At 62.0% G+C, this 18,631-nt stretch overlaps 3 protein-coding genes across 4 annotated transcripts in view; 1 reads left to right on the forward strand and 2 right to left on the reverse strand.

The window, feature by feature from the left end:
* Positions 1–18,631, reverse strand: part of TACC1 (transforming acidic coiled-coil containing protein 1) — a 43,467-nt gene that overhangs the window by 984 nt on the left and 23,852 nt on the right. The gene's annotated exons all lie outside the window — the stretch shown is intronic.
* Positions 2,061–3,260, forward strand: TM2D2 (TM2 domain containing 2). Its single transcript, XM_054000879.1, has 4 exons — positions 2,061–2,280; positions 2,367–2,454; positions 2,533–2,648; positions 2,762–3,260. Exons 1-4 carry the CDS (start codon positions 2,093–2,095, stop codon positions 2,973–2,975), a joined length of 606 nt encoding a protein of 201 aa, XP_053856854.1. The 5' UTR covers positions 2,061–2,092; the 3' UTR covers positions 2,976–3,260.
* Positions 4,101–17,453, reverse strand: PLEKHA2 (pleckstrin homology domain containing A2). 2 transcript variants are annotated; one of them, XM_054000862.1, is made up of 12 exons: positions 17,366–17,453; positions 14,297–14,460; positions 13,868–13,924; positions 12,374–12,422; positions 12,149–12,246; positions 10,187–10,333; positions 8,180–8,314; positions 8,019–8,087; positions 7,840–7,910; positions 7,214–7,277; positions 6,891–6,968; positions 4,101–6,777 (listed from the first exon to the last, which is right to left on the reverse strand). In XM_054000862.1, the coding sequence occupies exons 2-12, from the start codon at positions 14,435–14,437 to the stop codon at positions 6,433–6,435; spliced, it is 1,254 nt and encodes a 417-aa protein (XP_053856837.1). In that variant the 5' UTR covers positions 14,438–14,460; positions 17,366–17,453; the 3' UTR covers positions 4,101–6,432. The 2 variants fall into 2 exon arrangements, with proteins under 2 accessions (XP_053856837.1, XP_053856838.1); XM_054000863.1 differs by lacking the exon at positions 13,868–13,924.

Below are 18,631 nucleotides of genomic sequence, written 5' to 3' on the forward strand. Positions count from 1 at the left end.
TGCGCTGCGCCGCCCCGGGGCGGAGCCGTGCGCCCGACCGCCCGCCCCGGGCCCGACCGCTCCGCACAGCCCGGCACGGCCCGGCACGGCCCCGGCACGGCCCCGGCACGGCCCGGCACGGCCCCGGCACCCAGCACGGACCGGGGAATCGGCACCGCCCCGCACGGCCCCGGGCCCGACCGCTCCGCACAGCCCGGCACGGCCCGGCACGGCCCCGGCACGGCCCGGCACGGCCCCGGCACAGCCCCGGCACGGCCCCGGGCCCGACCGCTCCGCACAGCCCGGCACGGCCCCGGCATGGCCCGGCAAAGCCCCGGCACGGCCCCGGCATGGCCCCGGCACGGCCCCGGGCCCGACCGCTCCGCACACTCCGGCACGGCCCGGCACGGCCCCGGCACCCAGCACGGACCGGGGAATCGGCACCGCCCCGCACGGCCCCGGGCCCGACCGCCCGGCACAGCCCCGGCACGGCCCGGCACGGCCCGGCACGGCCACGGCACAGCCCCGGCACCCAGCACGGACCTGGGCAGCGGCACCGCCCGGCACGGCCCGGACGGGGGCGGGAAGAGAGCATCAGGCTTTCCAGTGCTTTTTTTGGACTAAAAACTCTCAGGTACCAAAAGCGCTGGGGTCCCGAGGGAAACGCCCGCGAAGGGAGCTGGTGTCAGCGCAGACCGCGGCCACCACGGCTCCGCTGGCCCTCCCTGCCGAAAACGGCACTGCACGCTGGAAGCACGGAGCCGTGGAATATCCTGAGCCGGAGAGGGCCCGCAGCGATCCTCAAGCCCGACTCCCGGCCCTGCACAGACACCCCAGCAATCCCACCCTGTGCGTCCTCGGGGGCGTTGTCCAAACCCTCCTGGAGCTCCGGCAGCCTCGGGGCTGTGACCCTCCCCTCGGCAGCCTGGTCAGTGCCCCGCCAGCCCTCTAGGGAAAGAACCTTTCCATAATATGTGGGAAGCACATGGGAGCACACCGTGTCAGCGCCTGGCTGGGCAACGCCACAGGTACAGGTGAGCACAGGAAACTCCCCTGAATGAGAAGGCATCACAGGCTTTGCCCTCCGGGCATACTGCCCTGCTCCACCAATCGCCCGTGCACAACCTGCCAGGGCGACTTCGGAGCCCTGCATCATCCTCCAAAAAAATCAGGAGCACACACCTGACAAACCCATCACACTGGGAGCAAGTAACGGCAAAGCGGAGTCAATTTCCTGTGGAAAAGAGCACAAATGCACCCGAACCTAGGCTGCCTCCCGTTCCCAAGGGCCGGGCTGGCACCGGTGGGAGCCGCGCAGCACCACGGCCAGCTCGGACCGAATCAGTCGCTGCTGCGGCCGCGGAGCCGCCGCGCTGCCCGTTACCGGCAACGCAGATCCCTGAGAGCCCTTCTCCGGTGCTAAGGGGGTCCGCTCTTCGAGTGAGCGCGCAGGGCCCCGTTTGAGCCGGCCGAGCCCCGTCTGAGCCCGTTGCGCCCCGGCCGGGCCCCGTTTGAGCCGGCCGAGCCCCGTTTGAGCCGGCCGGGTCCCGTTTGAGCCCCGTCTGAGCCCGTTGGGCCCCGTTTGAGCCCCGTCTGAGCCCGTTGGGCCCCGGCCGGGTCCCGTTTGAGCCCCGTCTGAGCCCGTTGCGCCCCGGCCGAGCCCCGTCTGAGCCCGTTGGGCCCCGTTTGAGCCCCGTCTGAGCCCGTTGGGCCCCGGCCGAGCCCCGTTTGAGCCCGTTGGGCCCCGTTTGAGCCCCGTCTGAGCCCGTTGCGCCCCGGCCGAGCCCCGGGATTCGGTCCCGAGCGCCGCGCGCCGCAGCAGCGCCCCGCCCCTCGCCTTCGCTCATTGGCCACCGCCCCACCGCGGCAGCCAATCATCTCCTCGGCTGGCGCGCACTCCCTCCGCCACGCCCGTCGCTGCCGCTTCCGCAGCTTTTTCCGCTTCGCTCTGACCGGCTGCGAGCGGCGGGCGCCCATTGGCTGCGGGCGGCGCGGCGGCGCGCTCCCATTGGCTGCGGGCGGCGCGCTCCCATTGGCCGCGGGCGGCGCGGCGGCGGGCGCCCATTGGCTGCGGGCCGGGCGGCCCGAAGCCGAGCGGGGCGGCGGTGCCGCCATGGCGCCGCCCGTGGGGTACGCGCTGCTGTGCGGGCAGGCCGCGCTCCTGCTCGGGAACCTGCTGCTGCTGCACGGCCGCGGCCTCCCGGGCAACGACACCGAGCCCCGGGAGCCGCCGCCGGGGCCGCCCGCCGCCGCCTGGGCTTACAGCGATCCGCGGGCGCCGCTCGTCCTGTGCACTTACCTGTGAGCGCCGGGCCGGGCCGGGCCGGGCCGGGCCGGGGGGGAGCGCGGGCACCCGGCCGCCCTCACCAGCCGCTCCTTCCCCGCAGCCCCGATGAGTTCGTGGAGTGCGAGGAGCCGGTGGATCACGGCGGGAACGCCACGGCACAGCAGGAGCTGGGCCACGGCTGCGTGAAGGTGAGGGCGGGGCGGGGGCGGCCCCGGTGCCGGCGCCCCCCGGGCCCCGCCGAGCGCTGAGCGCTGCCCCCGCCGCAGTTCGGCGGCCAGGCCCACGGCGAGGTGGATCACACGCGCGTGCAGTGCCGGGCGCTGGACGGCATCGAGTGCGCCGAGCCGCGGAGCTTCCTGCGGGGCAGCCGGCCCTGCGTCAAGTAGGAGAGTCCCCGTCCCCCCGCAGCCACCGGACCGAGCCCCCCCCCGGGAGCAGGGCTGGTCCGGCGGGGAGCGCTGGCGCTCCCTGACCCCGCCGCATCTTCTCTCGCAGGTACACGGGACACTACTTCATCACCACTCTGCTCTACTCCTTCTTCCTGGGCTGCTTCGGAGTGGATCGGTTCTGCCTGGGCCACACCGGCACCGCCGTGGGGAAGCTGCTGACCCTGGGGGGCCTGGGCATCTGGTGGTTCGTGGATCTGATTCTGCTCATCACCGGGGGGCTGATGCCCAGTGATGGCAGCAACTGGTGCACCGTGTACTGAGGAGGGGCAGGGCTGGCCCCAGCTGCAGCCCTGGCTGCCTCTGCTCGCTGCGAGCACCAGCCCGGGCTCTGCCTGCCACAACGTGGACCTACAGAACTGTAACTCAGGGTGCGCAGCAGTTACTCTTGATAATGACTCTGTTCCAGCCTTGGACACAAAGTTGTTCGGGATTTATTTTGCTTGTTTAAAATAATCTGGCTTCCCACCGCAAATAGCGACAGCTTCAGAAATCAGAGCTTGCAAACACAGGGGGTCAAGCAAACAATAAAGTCTGGAAGAAGCTGACTCCACGTACTTTGGGGATTAGTAGAGCACGGCCACACGGGGTCATGGTTTAGCCCTGAGCCCCCCCAGCCAGCCCATTAATCCAGAGTCCTGAGCCCTGGTTACCTTGGGGCCAAGGGCCACCTGGGAGCACTCAGGGAGCTGGGAAGGGGCAGCTCCTGTCTGTGCCAGGCACCCCTCTGGCTCCAGCCCCAGCACAGGGCACCTGCAGCACCCAAAGGGTGCAAGAACCTCACACCCGAAAGAGGAAGCCCCACCAGCTGCAGGTTAAAACTTACCAAGCTGAATAAAATGGGAAAAGGAAGCTGCAACAAGTCCCAGCCAGAGCCAGACAGAAAATCTGTGTATGCAAATGTCCAGTCACATTTGAGATAAAACAGCAAACACACACTCCCAGTTTGGCAGCTTCAGCTGGGGAGCAGGGGGCAGCTTTGTCCTGGAAATGCCATTCCTCAGCAGAACAGGGCTGGAAAGTCCATGGAGGGGAAAAAACTCTGCAGCAACGCAGAAAGAAAAGAAAAATAACCAATCCCATGTGAAAAAGCCCACTATCATTAACAGCTCCCGTGTCTCCAGCCCCCACTGCCAGCTCACAGCAGCTTCCCTCCTCCCCAGGGAACATCTGGGACCTTGATCCAGAAGGAGTTGTGATGTCCCTGCCCTCGCCATGCACTCTTCCCTCCCTTGTGCAGGGCAGCAGCACCGTGAGCACGGGGAGCAGCCCAGGTGCTCCTGGGCTCTCCCCAGCTGCTGCACTCTGTCCCCCGACCCGGCTGGGGACAGCACTCAACCCCCACAGCAACCCTCACCCAAAATACACAGCGCAAATGGACAGCTTGGGAAAGTAATTGGGATTTCCTTCTTTATTTAAAAACACCGGGGAGAAAGGGCATTGCAGCATGTACAGGCGAGGGGTGGGAGGCAGGCAGCCCCACCCCGGGAGTCACGGAGCACTGCCCGCGCCAGGGGAAGCCCTAAGAGCACTTGGAATCCCCAGCCAGACTTCCAGAAACACCTGGAAGCACGTGGGAATAGCAAACCCCTCTCTCCCACCACTCTACCCCACCAGGCACCCCCAGCAAAGCCCCACAGCACACAGTTCAGGAGGGAGCAGCTCCAGGGGGATGCGTCCATCCACGCCTGAGCCAGGAGCCAATGCAGAGCTGAGGGGAAGCCAGTTTGCTTTGAAATAACCACAAAGCTCCATCAAGGTGTGGCTGCAGCCACCCAGCCCTCTGGAACGGGAGGGAAATCCCTCCCTCCCGACACCACCTGTGTTGTGGACAGCTCTGGAGCCCAGTTGAGCTCCACACTCGTTTGAACCTCATCTTCAGCCTCTGTGCTGTCCTGGGGATGCGGGAGGGTGGGAACGAGCAAGAGGAATGTTGCAATAGTGCTGGAGCCACTGGTAGTTTCTGCTCCTGGATAATTACCTTAATTGTGCAACAAGCCTCTGCTTTACCTTCCCAGGCCTGAGGAAACTGCAATTATCAAGCACCAGGAATACTCAGGAGTCTGTGGTTCCAAGGCCTTGCACAAAAGAACCATCATCTCTCTGCATTCCCTGCTCTCCAAAACTGACATCACAACGCTGCGGGTCTCTGATGGATGGGCTTACCAAACTACTAAAACATTCTTGAAACAGTGTTAGGAGCCAAACAGTAAGTCAGCCTAAAAAAATGAAAGTTTCAAACTCTAGTGCAAATAAAGCAAAAAGGAGCAGAAAAAGGAACAGCAGGATCTAGGTAGCTACAATTAAATAATATTAACACTCGCCCTGTACCATTTGCATCGGTTCCCACTCATTTTCATGGTCTCTGTGTCCTCCAGCACCTCCACACAATCCCCTTTGAGACCCTCTTCCCCCTGAACTTGGGGGACCCCATTCCTGCCTCCCCCAGTGGCACAGAGGAACCGTACTGTGCCCATCCTGCAGCAGCCCCACGGCTCCCACGGGGACTGAGGCAGGAAGGAACAACTGGCACCAAGTTAAGCTCAGTCGGGCTACTCAAGGCTCAGGCTGAGGCGCAGCTGCCAAACAGCTGGAGGCCCCAAAAGGGCTGGGACAAACCAGATGTTCTGCTCCCGGGGAACACACTGGGCTGCGCTTGCAGAGCAGAGGACGTGTCACAGCCAGGGAAGTGAAAGGGGAGCCGAGTTCTCGCCCGGCACGCGGGGATTGCACACACTTGCGGGGTGAAGGTATCGGACGATCTCCGAGGGAACACCTGGATTTTCTGCACACTACTTATCACACCTACAGGAGCTCATTTGGTTATGGAAATGACGATTCACATTGCTCTAGAAAGTCCTGCTGGTTTCCATCTTGGGCAGGCAGTGGTGAGTTGGCCGGACAAGTCTGCCCAGCTCCATCAGGGCTGCTATTCATTGCTTTTTACTAAAAGCCCTTCACCATCAGGCACAGCTACCTGTGCCCAGGTGTGCGCAGTGCAAAACCAACATCACACCTGAGGGTGCCCCCACCTGGGAGCCACTGTCGCTCCGGCTGCCTGCCCTGGCTCATGCTCAGGAAGTACCAAAAGCCTTTGGAGGGGTTGAGCACCTGCCCAGGCTGGGGTTCAACAGGAGCCACAGGTATAAAAAGACATAATTAAAAGCCAGCAGATTGCTGATAAACCCTTGTGTGGGCAGTGGGAAGATCCGGGCTCTGAGGAAATAAGTCCCATAAGGGGAAGCTGCAGTGAGTCCTCTGTGTGGGCAGCTGCAGGCTGGTGGCTCCCAGCTCTGCCCTGGGGAATCTGAGCAGCAGCAAAGGGGACAGAAACATTTTACAAACACAAGAAAGGCCACACTCCCCCTCACGCCTTCAAGACCTCCTGCCACTTCCTCCAGACCTGGCTGGTGGGGGAAACGACGCAACTGCAGAAGATGTCCCCTCATACAGGTCCCCAGCACCTCCTGCCCTGCACAGTGAGCGCCGGCAGTGCCCGCAAGCAGCTTCCAAGACACGGAACAGCCGGGGCCAAGCCTGGGCAGGAGCAGCCAGGGACCCCGCGCCCTGCAGAGCAGGGCACCAGGCTGTGGGCGCAGACGGATCCTGCGTGGCCGGGAAGGGCTGTGGTGGAGGGAAGGGACCACCTCGCGTACCCCAAACCGCCCCGCAGGGATCCCGGGAGACGGCGTGTGGAGCCGGGGGTGGCTCGGTGCCCGCTCAGACGTCGGAGGTCCGGATACTTTCATCGTCCAGGTCGAAGGCGAAGGGCTTCTCCCTGAGGTGCTGCGGCTCGGAGCGGTGCCGCAGGCGCGCGCCGGGCGCGGCCCTGCCCTGGCGCTCCGTGAGCGCCGGCACGAACACCGAGTCCCTGAGCGGGGCCGGCAGCCCCCCCAGCGCCGGCCGCTGCCCCTCGGCCTGCGGCACCGGCGTCCAGGGCTGCCACGAGCTCGTGGAGGGCGCCTTGCTGGAGGCTCGCCGCTCCTCCGCCGACGGCCGCGGCTGCGAGGGGCCCGAGGAGCCCCCGGGCCTGGCCACGGAGGTGGATCTCATAAAGGACATCTCCTGCAGGGACAGGGCAGAGCGAGGCTGGTTAGACAACCCACAAAATAAATACCTTGCACATTGGCATAATCTCCATTTGACACTAAATAGGAAACAGAACGTAAGTGACCTACCCTGGGGCGGGTTTTCAGGGCCTGCACTGCCCCCGTGATTGCCCGGATCCAGCTGTGCATCTCCTCGGGGCTGTCTGCCTGCAAACACAGCAGTCCCAGTGAGGCTCAGCTGTCCTGGCATTCCCAAGGTTCAGCTCTGCCTTCTCCTGCTCCCACAAACAGCCCCTGTTATAAATAATCCCAAGGGAGAAGTGAATCCCCCTCACGCTCGTGTGTTACAGCCCCATCTGCTCGTGTTCACTGGCAAAGGGCTGCGGGGAACAGCCCATTTCTCGAGAGCTGAACTTTCTGCCCCAAAATTTATCCTGGCCTCAGCTGCTCACCTGGATGTAGAAGGTCCTGGAGCTCGTTATGATTTCAAAGAGGTTGTCTCGCATCAGGAGGTCGCTAGAAACAGTGAGAAAGAGACAGTCACACCCCAGCAGCCATGGTGGACAGAAAAAACCCTGTGTTTATCTTCATCTCTGGAGTGTGCCAGGGAGGAACGTATTGAAGGCAAACCTTGGATCTCACTGGGATTTTGAGAAGAGTCCAGATCCCCAGAGAGCTTCAGCCAGAAACCCCTCTGCTCTACCATCAGCCAGCAAACCCCTGCCCTCCCTCACCATAATCCACTGCATTCCCAGCTCGTTTTAAATACCATATTGCTATTACTTATTAGGAATAAACAGTTCAGAGATACATTAATGCACAATATTTTTACTTTAGCTGAAGAGGTTTGTTTTCTTAGGTTATTTTTCATTGCAAGCCTTTACGTTACTTTGATTTTATCAGTGTTTGCTGCAATAACTTGTTCCCAAGACACTGCAGCTGCCTGGGCTAGTTTAAGACAAACACCTCGAGAGAGAGCCGCTTCCCACGAGCAGCTGGAGCAGCCCAAGCTCCCACTGGCTGCTCGGGCCTGAACCAGCCTGGGGCCACGGCAGGGAAACACGGGTGGGAGCATTACCCAGACTTGACCAGGCACTCGTGGGTCTTGCAAACATCTTTCAAGAGAATCGAACGCAAAGGCTCCTTGTCCTGCAGAGGCGAGAGGAGACAGTGGTGGGCTTGGCTGGCCCTGGGGCTGGCATGTGCCTCCCCCAGAGGGTGCCAGAGCCCTGCTCGGGGTCCCGGGCAGCCGCTCACCTGCTCACACTTGTAGTAGCTGATGGAAAACTCATCCAGAACAAAGTACCGCCGCTTCCAGCTCTTCCTCTGGAAAAGAGCAGGAGATTCGGTGCTCAGCCCTGCCTCTCTCTGTCGAGGTGCTGCACCCAGAGCACCCCTGGCCCCTGCCCAGCACTCACCACGTTGCCCTGCTTGACGCAGAAGCCGCTCTTGAGCGGGGCTGGCCCGGCGGGCGGCTTGGTGGCCGAGGGGGGGATGTAGCTCTGCGAGCGCCGCAGCAGCGGGTGCGCGCCCGCCTCGCCGCCCTCCCCGTCCTGCGGCAGAGAGAACACAGCCCCCGTCAGCAGGGAGGCGTCCCTGCTGAAGGCAGGACCCCCAGCGGCAGAGAGAAGCCACCTGACACAAGCCCCGAGTGAAACGAGTGAGCCAAGGCTCATGGCAGTGCTGAACATGGGCAGGGAATGAGCCAGAGCCCAGAGCCCATGTTCTCTCATTGTCTGCAGCTTCCTGGGCTGCTGCCCTGGTTCTATTCAGCCTTTTGCAGCCATGTGTTAAAAGCAAGATATCTGAAGGGCTCCAGAAAAGCAATTTGAGGGCTGAAGATAATCCCCCGCAGCAGGGAAGTTAACAGAGCCCACCTGCCTGGCTCATCTTGCACGAAGAGGTGACTCAACTGCACCACTGAAGGTATGAGGAGAACAAGAACCACCAGACAAACACAAGTTAGAAAGGAATGCTTTCCAACGGGAGAAGGCAAAATACCACGGGAATAAATTGCTCAGAAAAGCCATAAAGTGCCTGGTTCTCATTTTCAGAGCCAAGTTCTCCCAAAGATACTTGGGTGTTTGGAGTTCAGGAAGGGAAGCTGCACCTCCTCTGGCCCCAAGCTGTCCCTCCCATGTGCAGTGCCCAGTGCTGTAAGCACAAAGGGGCTGTGGTCATGACCACGTGCCCAGCACCCACCCCTGGCTCCCCTGAGCACATCCCAGTGCACCCCACGGGCCAGACCCTGCCCTGCCTCCAGCACCATCCCAGCAGTGCCCTCCCTTCCCCCAGCAGCACAGAGGATGGTTGAGATGAAACATCTTCTGCACTCAGCTTCTTCCCCATCCCTCGGAGCCCTTCCTCCCGCTCGGCTGAGGTTTGAGCATTGCCATGGCAGCGGGGTGGCCCTGGCCACCGCCACCTTATATGGCCCCGCAGCGGTTTGGGTGAACCTGCCCGCCCAGCACCTTCCACAGCTGCTTCCGTGTCCCCAGGACAGACAAGCAGCTTTTTGTCCGCCCGGCCCCTGCGGAGAGCAGTGCAGCACAGCTGCAGCACGGCCGGGATGGGGACGCCAGCCACGCCCGGGGCTGTGCCAGCTCTGCCGGGCACTGCAGCGGGGGTGTCCAGAGCAGAGTGAGGACACTCCTGCAGCCGGGAGCTCACAGGCGCAGGAGCTGGGGTGATGCTCCCGGCCGGTCTGGGGTGCAGCCAGAGCGTGGGACTCTGCAGTCGTGGAGCAGCACCGGCTGGGGCACGGCCAGGAAACCACGGACACGCCCAGGAAGCTGCAGCAGGGGAATGGCCATTTCACACGGGGGAAGCAGCAAGAGCACGGAAATATTCTGGCAGCTGATGCACCACCTCCAAAAAACCCCCTCTGCACCCCACAACCCTCCATACACCTCTGCATCCTGCCGAACCCTGTGGCCAGGGAAGGGTTAAAAGCATCTGCCAGCAGAAACTGCTGCAATGATCTAATTCTCTACTCTATTTTTAGTGCTGCCACTGATAAGAGCTGAAGTGAGACCCGGAGCTGGACAAGTGCCCAAACATGGGAGATGCTGATGGCCACGTGCACACCCAGCTGCGTGCCAGGGAAGGGATGCAGAGCCACGGCAAGCGGTGCCCAGCAGCCCTGGGACAGTCCCTGTGGCTGCCGTGGTGGGGGCACCAGCCACAGGGTTCCTCTGCCCTGGGTACCTAAAGAGGATTTGCACCCAAGACACGTGGGTGGATGGCGATGGCCAGAAGGCCAAGCAGATCCATGACCTCCTCCTCCTCACGCTCCCTCATCTCATCACACTTCAGAGTGAGAAAAAGCAGAGGTGTTCAGGGTGCTCAGAGCAGCCTTTCACACCTGCAGGGGAGAGGGTTTGCAGGAGCACTGTTTCCAGAAATGAAAGTGCAAACCAGCTCACCTGGTTGATGGAGATGGGTGTGTGGACCACTACCCCCCCAACAATCTCTGTTTTGTAGGCCACCTGGGGCTTCCTCTCCTGGGCCTGGGGCACCACCGGAGGCTTCGTGATTTCCGTGGCCGGTGGGACGCTGCCTCCCTTTGGCACCTGTGGGAGAAAGGAAGGGATGAGGGGCACAGGGTGACCATGCTGGGCATCCCCACACCTGCAGTGGGCACCCCATCTCTGTCTAATGCAGCCACGTCCCTTTAGAAAAACAACTCCTGGCCAAGCACCCCAGTTAGGGAGGGTGTGGAAGCCCCTGGGCGGCCGGAGACACCCAGAGGAGAGATGAGAGGAGCTCAGTGATTAAGCATCCCTTCACAGGCGCCTGTGATTTGCCTCTGCAGCTCAGTGAGTTTGTGGGACACTTGCTCCTTTAATTGTCCCCGCTCCACTTACAGCCAGGCTTAATGAGGAGCTGGGTCTGGCTAACGAGGCTGAGCCGCGTGGCCGCAGGGACAGCCAGGCACTGCTGTGACCCCAGCGCTGCCTGTGTCCCCCGTGAGCGGCCCCACACCCCTGGGCAGAGGCTGGGCTGCAGCAACACGGCTCCAGCACTGCCATCCTCCCCTCTCCCTTCCCAGCTCCTTCCCTCTGGCACCTGGCTCTGACAGAAAGGGCAGTTTCCAAGTTTCCCTTCCCAGCCCTGCACTTCAGCTCCCCTAATGCCAACCCCCCAGTGCCTTCCCGCGGAGCAGGGCAGAGTGGCAGCATCACCCACATCCCGGCAGCCCTGTGACAGCTCCTCCCTGAAGGGCTGGACGAGCCGGTCGGCCAGCTGGGACGCAGCCAGAGCCGGGAAGGGCTGGCCGAAATCAGGCCACGGAAACCACCACGGCTTCTTGCACAAGCAGAGGATGCATCTCGTTCTCCTGTCACCCCAGCTCCCACCTCTGCCAGCCTGGCAGAATCCCCCCGCCCCAGAGGCAGCGACCCTGGAGGAAACTGCTGGCAGTACACCCAGACAGAGCCCAGGCAGGCTCTGGCTACAGCTCTGGCCAGCTCTGGAGCTCCGTGGCCAATTTCAGCTGGACCCAGAAAGAGAAGGCACGAGCCAGAGCAGCCTGGCCGCTGCAGGTGCAAAGGTTGTCACACTTAATGTCTTTGCAGAGTAAGAAAATACAAGCTAGGTCTGATCTTGCAGATGAGTTTCCCACAGAGTCTACACCATGGCACTCCAGGGATTTAAAAGAAAAAACTCATGGATAGGCCCCAATCAAAGTGTTTACATGATTTTTCCTTACATTTAGTTTACATACCATAAACAACACACATCAGTACAAGACCTAGTAAAACGACTCACGTTATGCATTGGCCCCACTGCTCGCTGCACTTCAGCAGAAGCCCCCAGCCCTTTCCCAGGGACCCCCATGCAGGCAGAAGCCGTCCTGGCGCTCCCAGCCCCTGTGGCTGCCCCGGGAAGGGAGCGCGGCACATCCCGCAGCGCCGGCAGCTGCGCACACAGACCGGGGGAGCGGGTCAGTGCCCATCAGCTCACGGCCCTGTGAGCACACCAGCACATCAGGGACGGCAGATGAAGCCCTCTGGACGCAGGCACAGCCTGCCTCGCCGTGCCCCACAGCGCAGGGCATTCGCTGCGCCTCATCACAAGAGCCGGCATTCCAGGAAGAATAAAAACTGAATAAATAAGTTACTGAAGCACGATAAAGCCACCCTTTGGCAGCCACAGCGAGGAGCTGGCTGGGCCAGATCCCAGCCAGCAGGAGCAACAGGAGGAGGAGGGCCTGGAGCAGGAGGGGATGTGGATGGCTCCCACAGGACCTTCCTGGGGCACAGCTGCTGTCCCCCCGCAGCTGGGCTGGGAGGGGAGGGCGAAGGAAGATACACAAGTAAACCTCAACCATAAAGATCCCTGGGGATGGTGGAGGGAACAATTGAGAAGAGCATTAAGTAACCTACCGTGATCTTACTGGCCCTGTTCAGTGCCTCCACCCAGTCCTGCAGGTCCTTTTGGTCACTGGCTTGCAAGAAATAGCGCTGGGATAGAGCGTTGATGACTGCCAGAGGAGGAAGCACAAGGAGAGTTGGCAGCAGCCGGGAGGATTCACGGGGCAGGCACCCACACTGCAGCTTCCTGTGGCAGGGTGTCCCCCCACTGAGCCCACCGAGATCCCACTCACTCACCAAAGCAGAACGGAGTTTTAGGCTTCTGTTTCGGGGTGGCAATGCTAACCTGTGACAGAGCAAATCAGGGGGGAAATTAGAGATAACAGCACGTGCCAGTGGTGGGCACAAGAGCTGGAAGTTTCCACCCACCCACCCTGCTCCCTGCCTGGGCTCTGCCACCCTGGACAGGACCCCTGAGCAGGACCCCACACATATGAGGGTATGGAGCTACAGCACAGCTGTGCCAGCTGAAGGGAACTGGCCTGTGTCAGAGCACATGCAGCACAGGGTGCTGGGTCCCAGGGGAAGGTCAGCTAGAGCCAGGACTTTCATCCCCTGCATCCCCCCAGGCACTGGCTGAGCTGCACAGCAGAGGACAGAAAGCTTTCAAAGGACCTGAAAACATCCATTCTCCTGGATTAACACAGTCACTCTCATCAGCAATTAAGAGAATTGAGGGAAAATAGTGGTGGTTTTTCCCTGAAGAGTAGGAATCATTTATATAAGAATAATATTCCTTGAGGCTCCACAAACAGCATTCGTGGAGTATTTATTCTGACAGTCCTCCTGCTTCAAAGCCAGTCCATAATGCTTTAAACATGTTTTCTCAAGCAAACCTCCATTTTTCTGGTATATTTAATGTTGGTAGTTCCAGCCACTGACAGAACCCAACCCCACAGTTTGTGACCAAATGCTGTCCTGCAGCAATTTTCATTTAAACTAAAACCTATGTAATTTGTGAGGCTCTTTCCAAAATGGGGAAGGCTCAGCCTCCCAGCATTGCTTCATCTGCGCTTAATTTATAAATCATGATTCAGCAGGAACAGGAAGATCTGTCCAATGCTATATCCAGCTCCAGGATAAAGCTGAGCTGCGCCTGGCGTGGCAGCCACAAGCCCCCCGCTCCCTCAGCAGCCGAGGGGCCTCTTGCAGGAGGAGGATGGTGGCAGCTCCACTCTCCACACGCAGCCACAGCTCCACTGTCTCAGTCACCGGCCCTGCAGCAGTTGGTGCCTATTGCACTGTTCCTGCCTTCCCGTGGAGACTGGATCACAGCCTTGGGGCACACGAGTGAGTTTCCAGAAGGTCTCATCCTTCAGGGCACTGCCCTCTGAGCACAGGGGGGAGCTCCTGAAGCACTGCCCAGCCGACTGCCAGCTCCGTGCCCAGCTCACGCCGACACCACGCTCCTGTCCCCCCTCAGTCCTGTCCTTCCTCACAGCAGAGCAGTTCCTCTTCCTCCTGCAGCCCAGCCTTGCACCCCGTCCCTCGCCACTCCACGGGTGAAGATGAGCGTGGTCCCAGCACCAGGATCTTTGTGCTGTGGGGTCCCTCCCTGCTTCCCACTGCCCTGCTCAGGCTCCATCCCAGGGAGATGGTCACGAGCCCAGGCAGGACCAGGAGCTGCCCCTGGGTGCTTCCAGGACAAGCCATCGCCTCTCCTGGGAATGCCGCGAGGATAAGGGGAAAACAGGGAGCACTCACCTTCCCTCTGCCCCACCCCAACATTACCTTGGAGATATAGGTCAGCTGCAGAGATCCCACAGCACCTGCTCCAATGGCCAGGTTCTGCAACACACAGCATGAGCAGTGGGAGGTAAATGACAGGGAGAAGGTGGCGGGGGCAATCCAGCCTGTCGTTTGTGCCCTTGGGGTCAGCCAGCAGCTGCCATCCTCAGCCACTTCCCTGTCCTGCACCTGATTCAGCTCAGACCCCTCAGCAGTGGGACCAGCCCTGCTGTGCTCCTTGGGACAGTCCTGGAAACCACAGAGGTCACAGAAGGGCTGGAGCCTGGTCATGGCCACGCTCAGCCACGGGACACTCTGACACAGCAGGCAGGGACCTGGGGAGCCCCGGAGGAGACGCCAGCTCCAGGGAGGCTGGGATGTGCCCACAGACTCAGTGACAACTCTACGGACGTGCCCGGCACACGTGCCCACCTGAGGATTGTCCATGTACCACAGGAGGTGGTTGGCCTGGGTGTCCAGGATGAAATACCTCCGCAGAAACTTGCCGCAGGTCTCATTTTCTTCAATGTCCAGGAACCCGCAGATACGGTTCTGTCGGTCCAGGTACGGCATGCCGGGCTCCTTCTGGCATCACCCTGTGGGGTGGGGGCAGGCAGGGGGACGTGGGTGGTCTGCTCCCCAGGGAGCTGCCCCGCATCCATGGCACCCAACCCGTCCCAGCCAGGTGTTCCAGGAGGGCAGCGCAGCCACTCGGCCACAGCCGAGCTCTCTAGAGGGAGATGGGAGGGACAGCAGCCAACCCACCACTCCCAGCCCCAAGAGCCACCAAACCCCATGAGGGAGGACAGAGCAGCCACAAAGGATCTGACACGAGACACCAGATCCCTGAGAACTGTGGCGAAAAATAATCCCAAAGCAGCATGCTAGAGAGAGCCTGAGCACACTCCCAGGAAACGGGGAACAATCTGCAACTCCAGCAGAAAATCCATGCAGCCAGGATGTCGAGTCAGCAGGGAAGACAATGACCCATCACAGCAGGGCCACGCTGTGTCCCCAGGTCTGCCACGGGCACGGACCCTCCCCAGCACTGCCCCCCAGCCAGGAGGTCTCTGTCAAGACCCCTGGGCTGCAGAGGGAACTGTCATCACCTCCAGCCCTGCGTGGGGAGCAGAACCAGCACCCCAGGGGTGGGCAGGACATGTCCACTGCCCGGGCAGAGCCCTCTCCCCACGGCACAGGGCAGAGGGCAGGGATGAGAGCAGCCGTTACCCAAAGGATGTCAGTGAACCCAGTGTGGTTTGTCTGGCAGGAGAGTGGTGATCACGCAGGTGCCAGAAGCAGAGCTACACAAATAAAAGAACTCATGCAGAAAAGGAGGAAATACTATTTTTGAGCTGCAGTGGAGTGGGGCCCGGGGAGGTGAGGGTTGTGCAAGAGCTGGGGTGCAGCTGCAAAGGTAGAGGAGGCAGAAAACAAGTCAACCTGCAGTCAGCATCTCAGTCTACCACCAACATTTCAGAGATGGGTATCTTGGCTCATGGGGACCGTGCTGCTGCAGGGGGAGAGGTTGTTTTAGACCAACAACAGTGCCCTGGCACAAGGGTTTCTGTGGGCACTTCAAGTCTCACTGCTTTTTTGTGGGGTTATTTTTGTGGTGGGGAAGCACATGGAAAGCCAGTCCCTAGGTACCTTCAACCAACACGTTCAGACCAAACCTCATAAACCTTTCCTTCGGCTGACAGCAAAGGTCAGAGATTTCTGCTAAGGAGATGGATGAGGAAGGAGCAGAATGTGCCACAGGCAGCACAGAGATGAGCCCCCAGCCCCATGGGACACCCCTTGGAGTCTCCATGTCCCCCCAGCACCATCCTTCATTACCACGGGCTCATCTGGGAGACCACAAACCAGCTCAGCCCTTCTGTGCACACCGACCTCAGGCTGCTCTTGCAGATGGGATTGGAGAGGAGATTGGGATTGCCCCACACTCTGCACCAAGTCAGCCGGGTTCCTGCCCCCTCACATCCCACTGCCCACAGAACACAAATGGTCTCTCTTTGGAGCCACCAAGAACTGCACTCTTCCATAAGAAAATGATAAAAGCAGCATCTCCAGCTGTGCTAACATGTGGGGCACCCTGCTCAGGAAATCCAGGAGGGCCAGAAAATGCTCAATTTCCTAGTGAAGCGCATCAGAGGACTCTTTCCTACCTCTGAGGCAACTGACTTGCCAGCTTTTTCAATCACAGTATCTCACCCAAAAAGACACCCCTTTCCTGACTCAGTGAATGACATGGCAAGCAATTGGGCTACAGAAGAAGATTTGCAGCGAAACCACCGCCTTGCCTGCCTGAGCCAAAGGGAAGTGCTCCCCGGGGAGAGGCAGGAGGTGCAGGGCACTGTCCGTGCAGCACCCAAGTCCCCTCCGCAGCCAGGGGTGGCTCAGAGGCCTCGTGTGCAGCCACACAGCCAGACTTTCCAGGAAGCAGCTCAGGATGCCCTGCACCGTCACAGCTGCCTGTGCCCTGCTCGGCCCCAGCACAGGGGCTCTGCTCGCTCCCGGCAGAGCTACAGCCACAGGAGCAACCCAGGAGCGCCCTGCAGCAGAAAAACCCGAGGCGATGGGAGACCCGGCATTTGGAGCATCACAGCTGCGCTGCCGGGAGGCAGCTCCTCGGCACCTCCCTCCAGAGCACCCATCGCACCGGTGGGCAGCCACAGCGTCCTCCTCTCTCACACCTGTCCGCCCGGGCTGTGCTGGTGCCGCCTGGGGTGCAGGATGACCCTCCCTCCATGCCAGGAGGGCTGGGACCTGCGCTGCCCAGGGTCCCGCAGCGGCTGCAGCACCACTTCCTCTCACCTGCGGTTGCAGAGGAGCTCCCGGAGCTCACGCCGCGACGTCTGTCCCGACCCACGAGACAGACGGGGTAGGCAGGGCCCAGCAACTCGCTCCTACTAATTGCAGATATTTGCCTTAATGAAACTATCAGCCTGTCGGGAGGAGGAGGCTGGATACAGCTCTTCATTGCCACAAAGAATCGGAGAACACACAGAATGGCTGCAAACCCCTGATCCCCGCCACACGCTTGCCTCCAGCCCCAGAGACTTTCGGCCAGGATGGTGGATGGTGCCTGCAGCATTTCCGGAGCTCCCACGGGGACCCCTCCGCCCCCCTCGCTGCCTCCCGCTCCCCTGCCCCCGACGCTTCGCTGCAGGAACCGTCGAGCAGAAGCCGCTCGCACCGGGAGGGCTCGACTCCAGCCCCGGCGCGGATGATCCAGCCGCAGGAACCGGAGTCTCCGCCAAGGACAAGGGGAGCAGCCCCGGGGCCGCCTCCCCAGCGGCCCCCGGCGCCGCGGGGCACGGACGCCTCCAGCCGCTCCGGCGCCGCAGCCCGGGGAGCGCGGGGACTCGGGGGCAGGGGCCGGGGGGAGGACGGGGATGGGACAGCGAGGGCTCCCGGCCCGGCCCGCGGGGTCTCTCGAGAGCGAGCGCTGCCTGCAGGCGGCCCCGCGGCCACGCGTGTCCCCGCGGCGGCACTTACCCCGCGGCGTCCCTGGGCTGCGCGCCCCGCGCATGGCCGGGGGCGGCGGGGGGCGGCCGGCCGGGGCTGCGGGCGCTGCGCACGCCGGGCAGCGCTGGGAGGAGGACGGACGGGCAGCGGAGGGGGTGTGCCCCTGGCTCCGCCGTCGCTTCTTTCCGGGTTAATTACGTCTGTCATTAGCAAACCCGGCCCCGGATGTGAGTGCGGGGCGCGGGGCGGCTCCGCGGGGCGGGAGGTCGGTGTCCGTCCCTCCGTCCCATCGCCGTCCGTCCGCGTCCCTCCCGCGCACCTGCCGCGGCCCCGGGCCGCCGCCGCGGGGGCTGAGCCGCCGGGAGGGGTAGGGGCAGCCCGGGGCGCCCCCAGAGCCAGCCTGTTGCGGGTCCTCTGCGTCCCCCGCGCTCGGGGCCCCGGGCTCGGGGCCTTCCCGGTGAATCCCCCCCGACCCGACACAAAACCACTCGGTCGGTGCTTGAGGCTGGCGCTGATGGAGATGAGCCGCCCACTTCGGGTCGCAGTTCCTGCAAGAGCATCTCTTGGGGAAGCTGCTGCTGGAGTGAGCTCGGGGTGAATTTGGGAGCAGGAAACACCCGCTGCCTCCCCCGTGCCGGCCCGGGGAAGCCGCACTTTCTCTCCGAAACTCCGTCTGGCCCCGACGCACTTTCTCCCGGCGCGGGTGAAACCGATGCTGGTGCTGCCGCCGCCGAGGGCACGCAGGGACCTTGCTCACGGACACCCGCAGCCCCTGTCCGTCCCACGCTAGTCCGCTCCTTCCCACTGCTGGCTGCCTGCTCCCAGCATCCTGGCGGTCTCGAGCCCTGCCCCGCCGCCGCTGCCTCCCCCTCTCCCCATCCCTCCCTTTGCAAGGACTAAGCTGTTCCACGGAGTATTTTCATACCGAGGCACCTCTTGCAGCCCCCGTGACCCGCCGGCGCCCGGGGCAGCGCTGGGTTCCGGGCACGGTCACACGGCAGCGACTCACAGCGCTGCTCTCCCTTCATTCCGGGAGCCTGGCAGCTCTCCTAGATTTTCCAGTGCGTTTTTCTGCTGTAACCCGTGTGCGGGTGCAAGCAAGCAGCCCCTGGCACTCACTGAGACACCCCAGCAGCAGATGAGGGGGCACGAGGGAAGTCCGGGGCAGGGCACGTCTCTGCCCCAGCACCTTTGGAGATTCCACCAGCAGCCAGAGCCCCGCGCAGGAGAACACCCTCCGTGTGCCCCGGGGAAGGAGCAGGATAGCAGGATGCCCAGCAGACACGGAATAATCTG

This window comes from Vidua macroura, chromosome 28 (genome assembly GCF_024509145.1).
Source record: "Vidua macroura isolate BioBank_ID:100142 chromosome 28, ASM2450914v1, whole genome shotgun sequence".
Lineage (NCBI taxonomy): Eukaryota > Metazoa > Chordata > Aves > Passeriformes > Viduidae > Vidua > Vidua macroura.

Excerpts from the sequence above, each read along its gene's own strand:
- PLEKHA2 (XM_054000862.1), bottom strand. The coding sequence starts at position 14,437 with ATGCCGTACCTGGACCGACAGAACCGTATCTGCGGGTTCCTGGACATT. Across the intron at positions 12,247-12,373 it reads TAAAACTCCGTTCTGCTTTG|TCATCAACGCTCTATCCCAG; the intron begins GTGAGTGAGTGG and ends CTCCTCTGGCAG. Across the intron at positions 10,334-12,148 it reads ACAGGGCCAGTAAGATCACG|GTGCCAAAGGGAGGCAGCGT; the intron begins GTAGGTTACTTA and ends TTTCTCCCACAG.
- TM2D2 (XM_054000879.1), top strand. The coding sequence starts at position 2,093 with ATGGCGCCGCCCGTGGGGTACGCGCTGCTGTGCGGGCAGGCCGCGCTC. Across the intron at positions 2,455-2,532 it reads TGGGCCACGGCTGCGTGAAG|TTCGGCGGCCAGGCCCACGG; the intron begins GTGAGGGCGGGG and ends CCCCCGCCGCAG. Across the intron at positions 2,649-2,761 it reads GGCAGCCGGCCCTGCGTCAA|GTACACGGGACACTACTTCA; the intron begins GTAGGAGAGTCC and ends CTTCTCTCGCAG.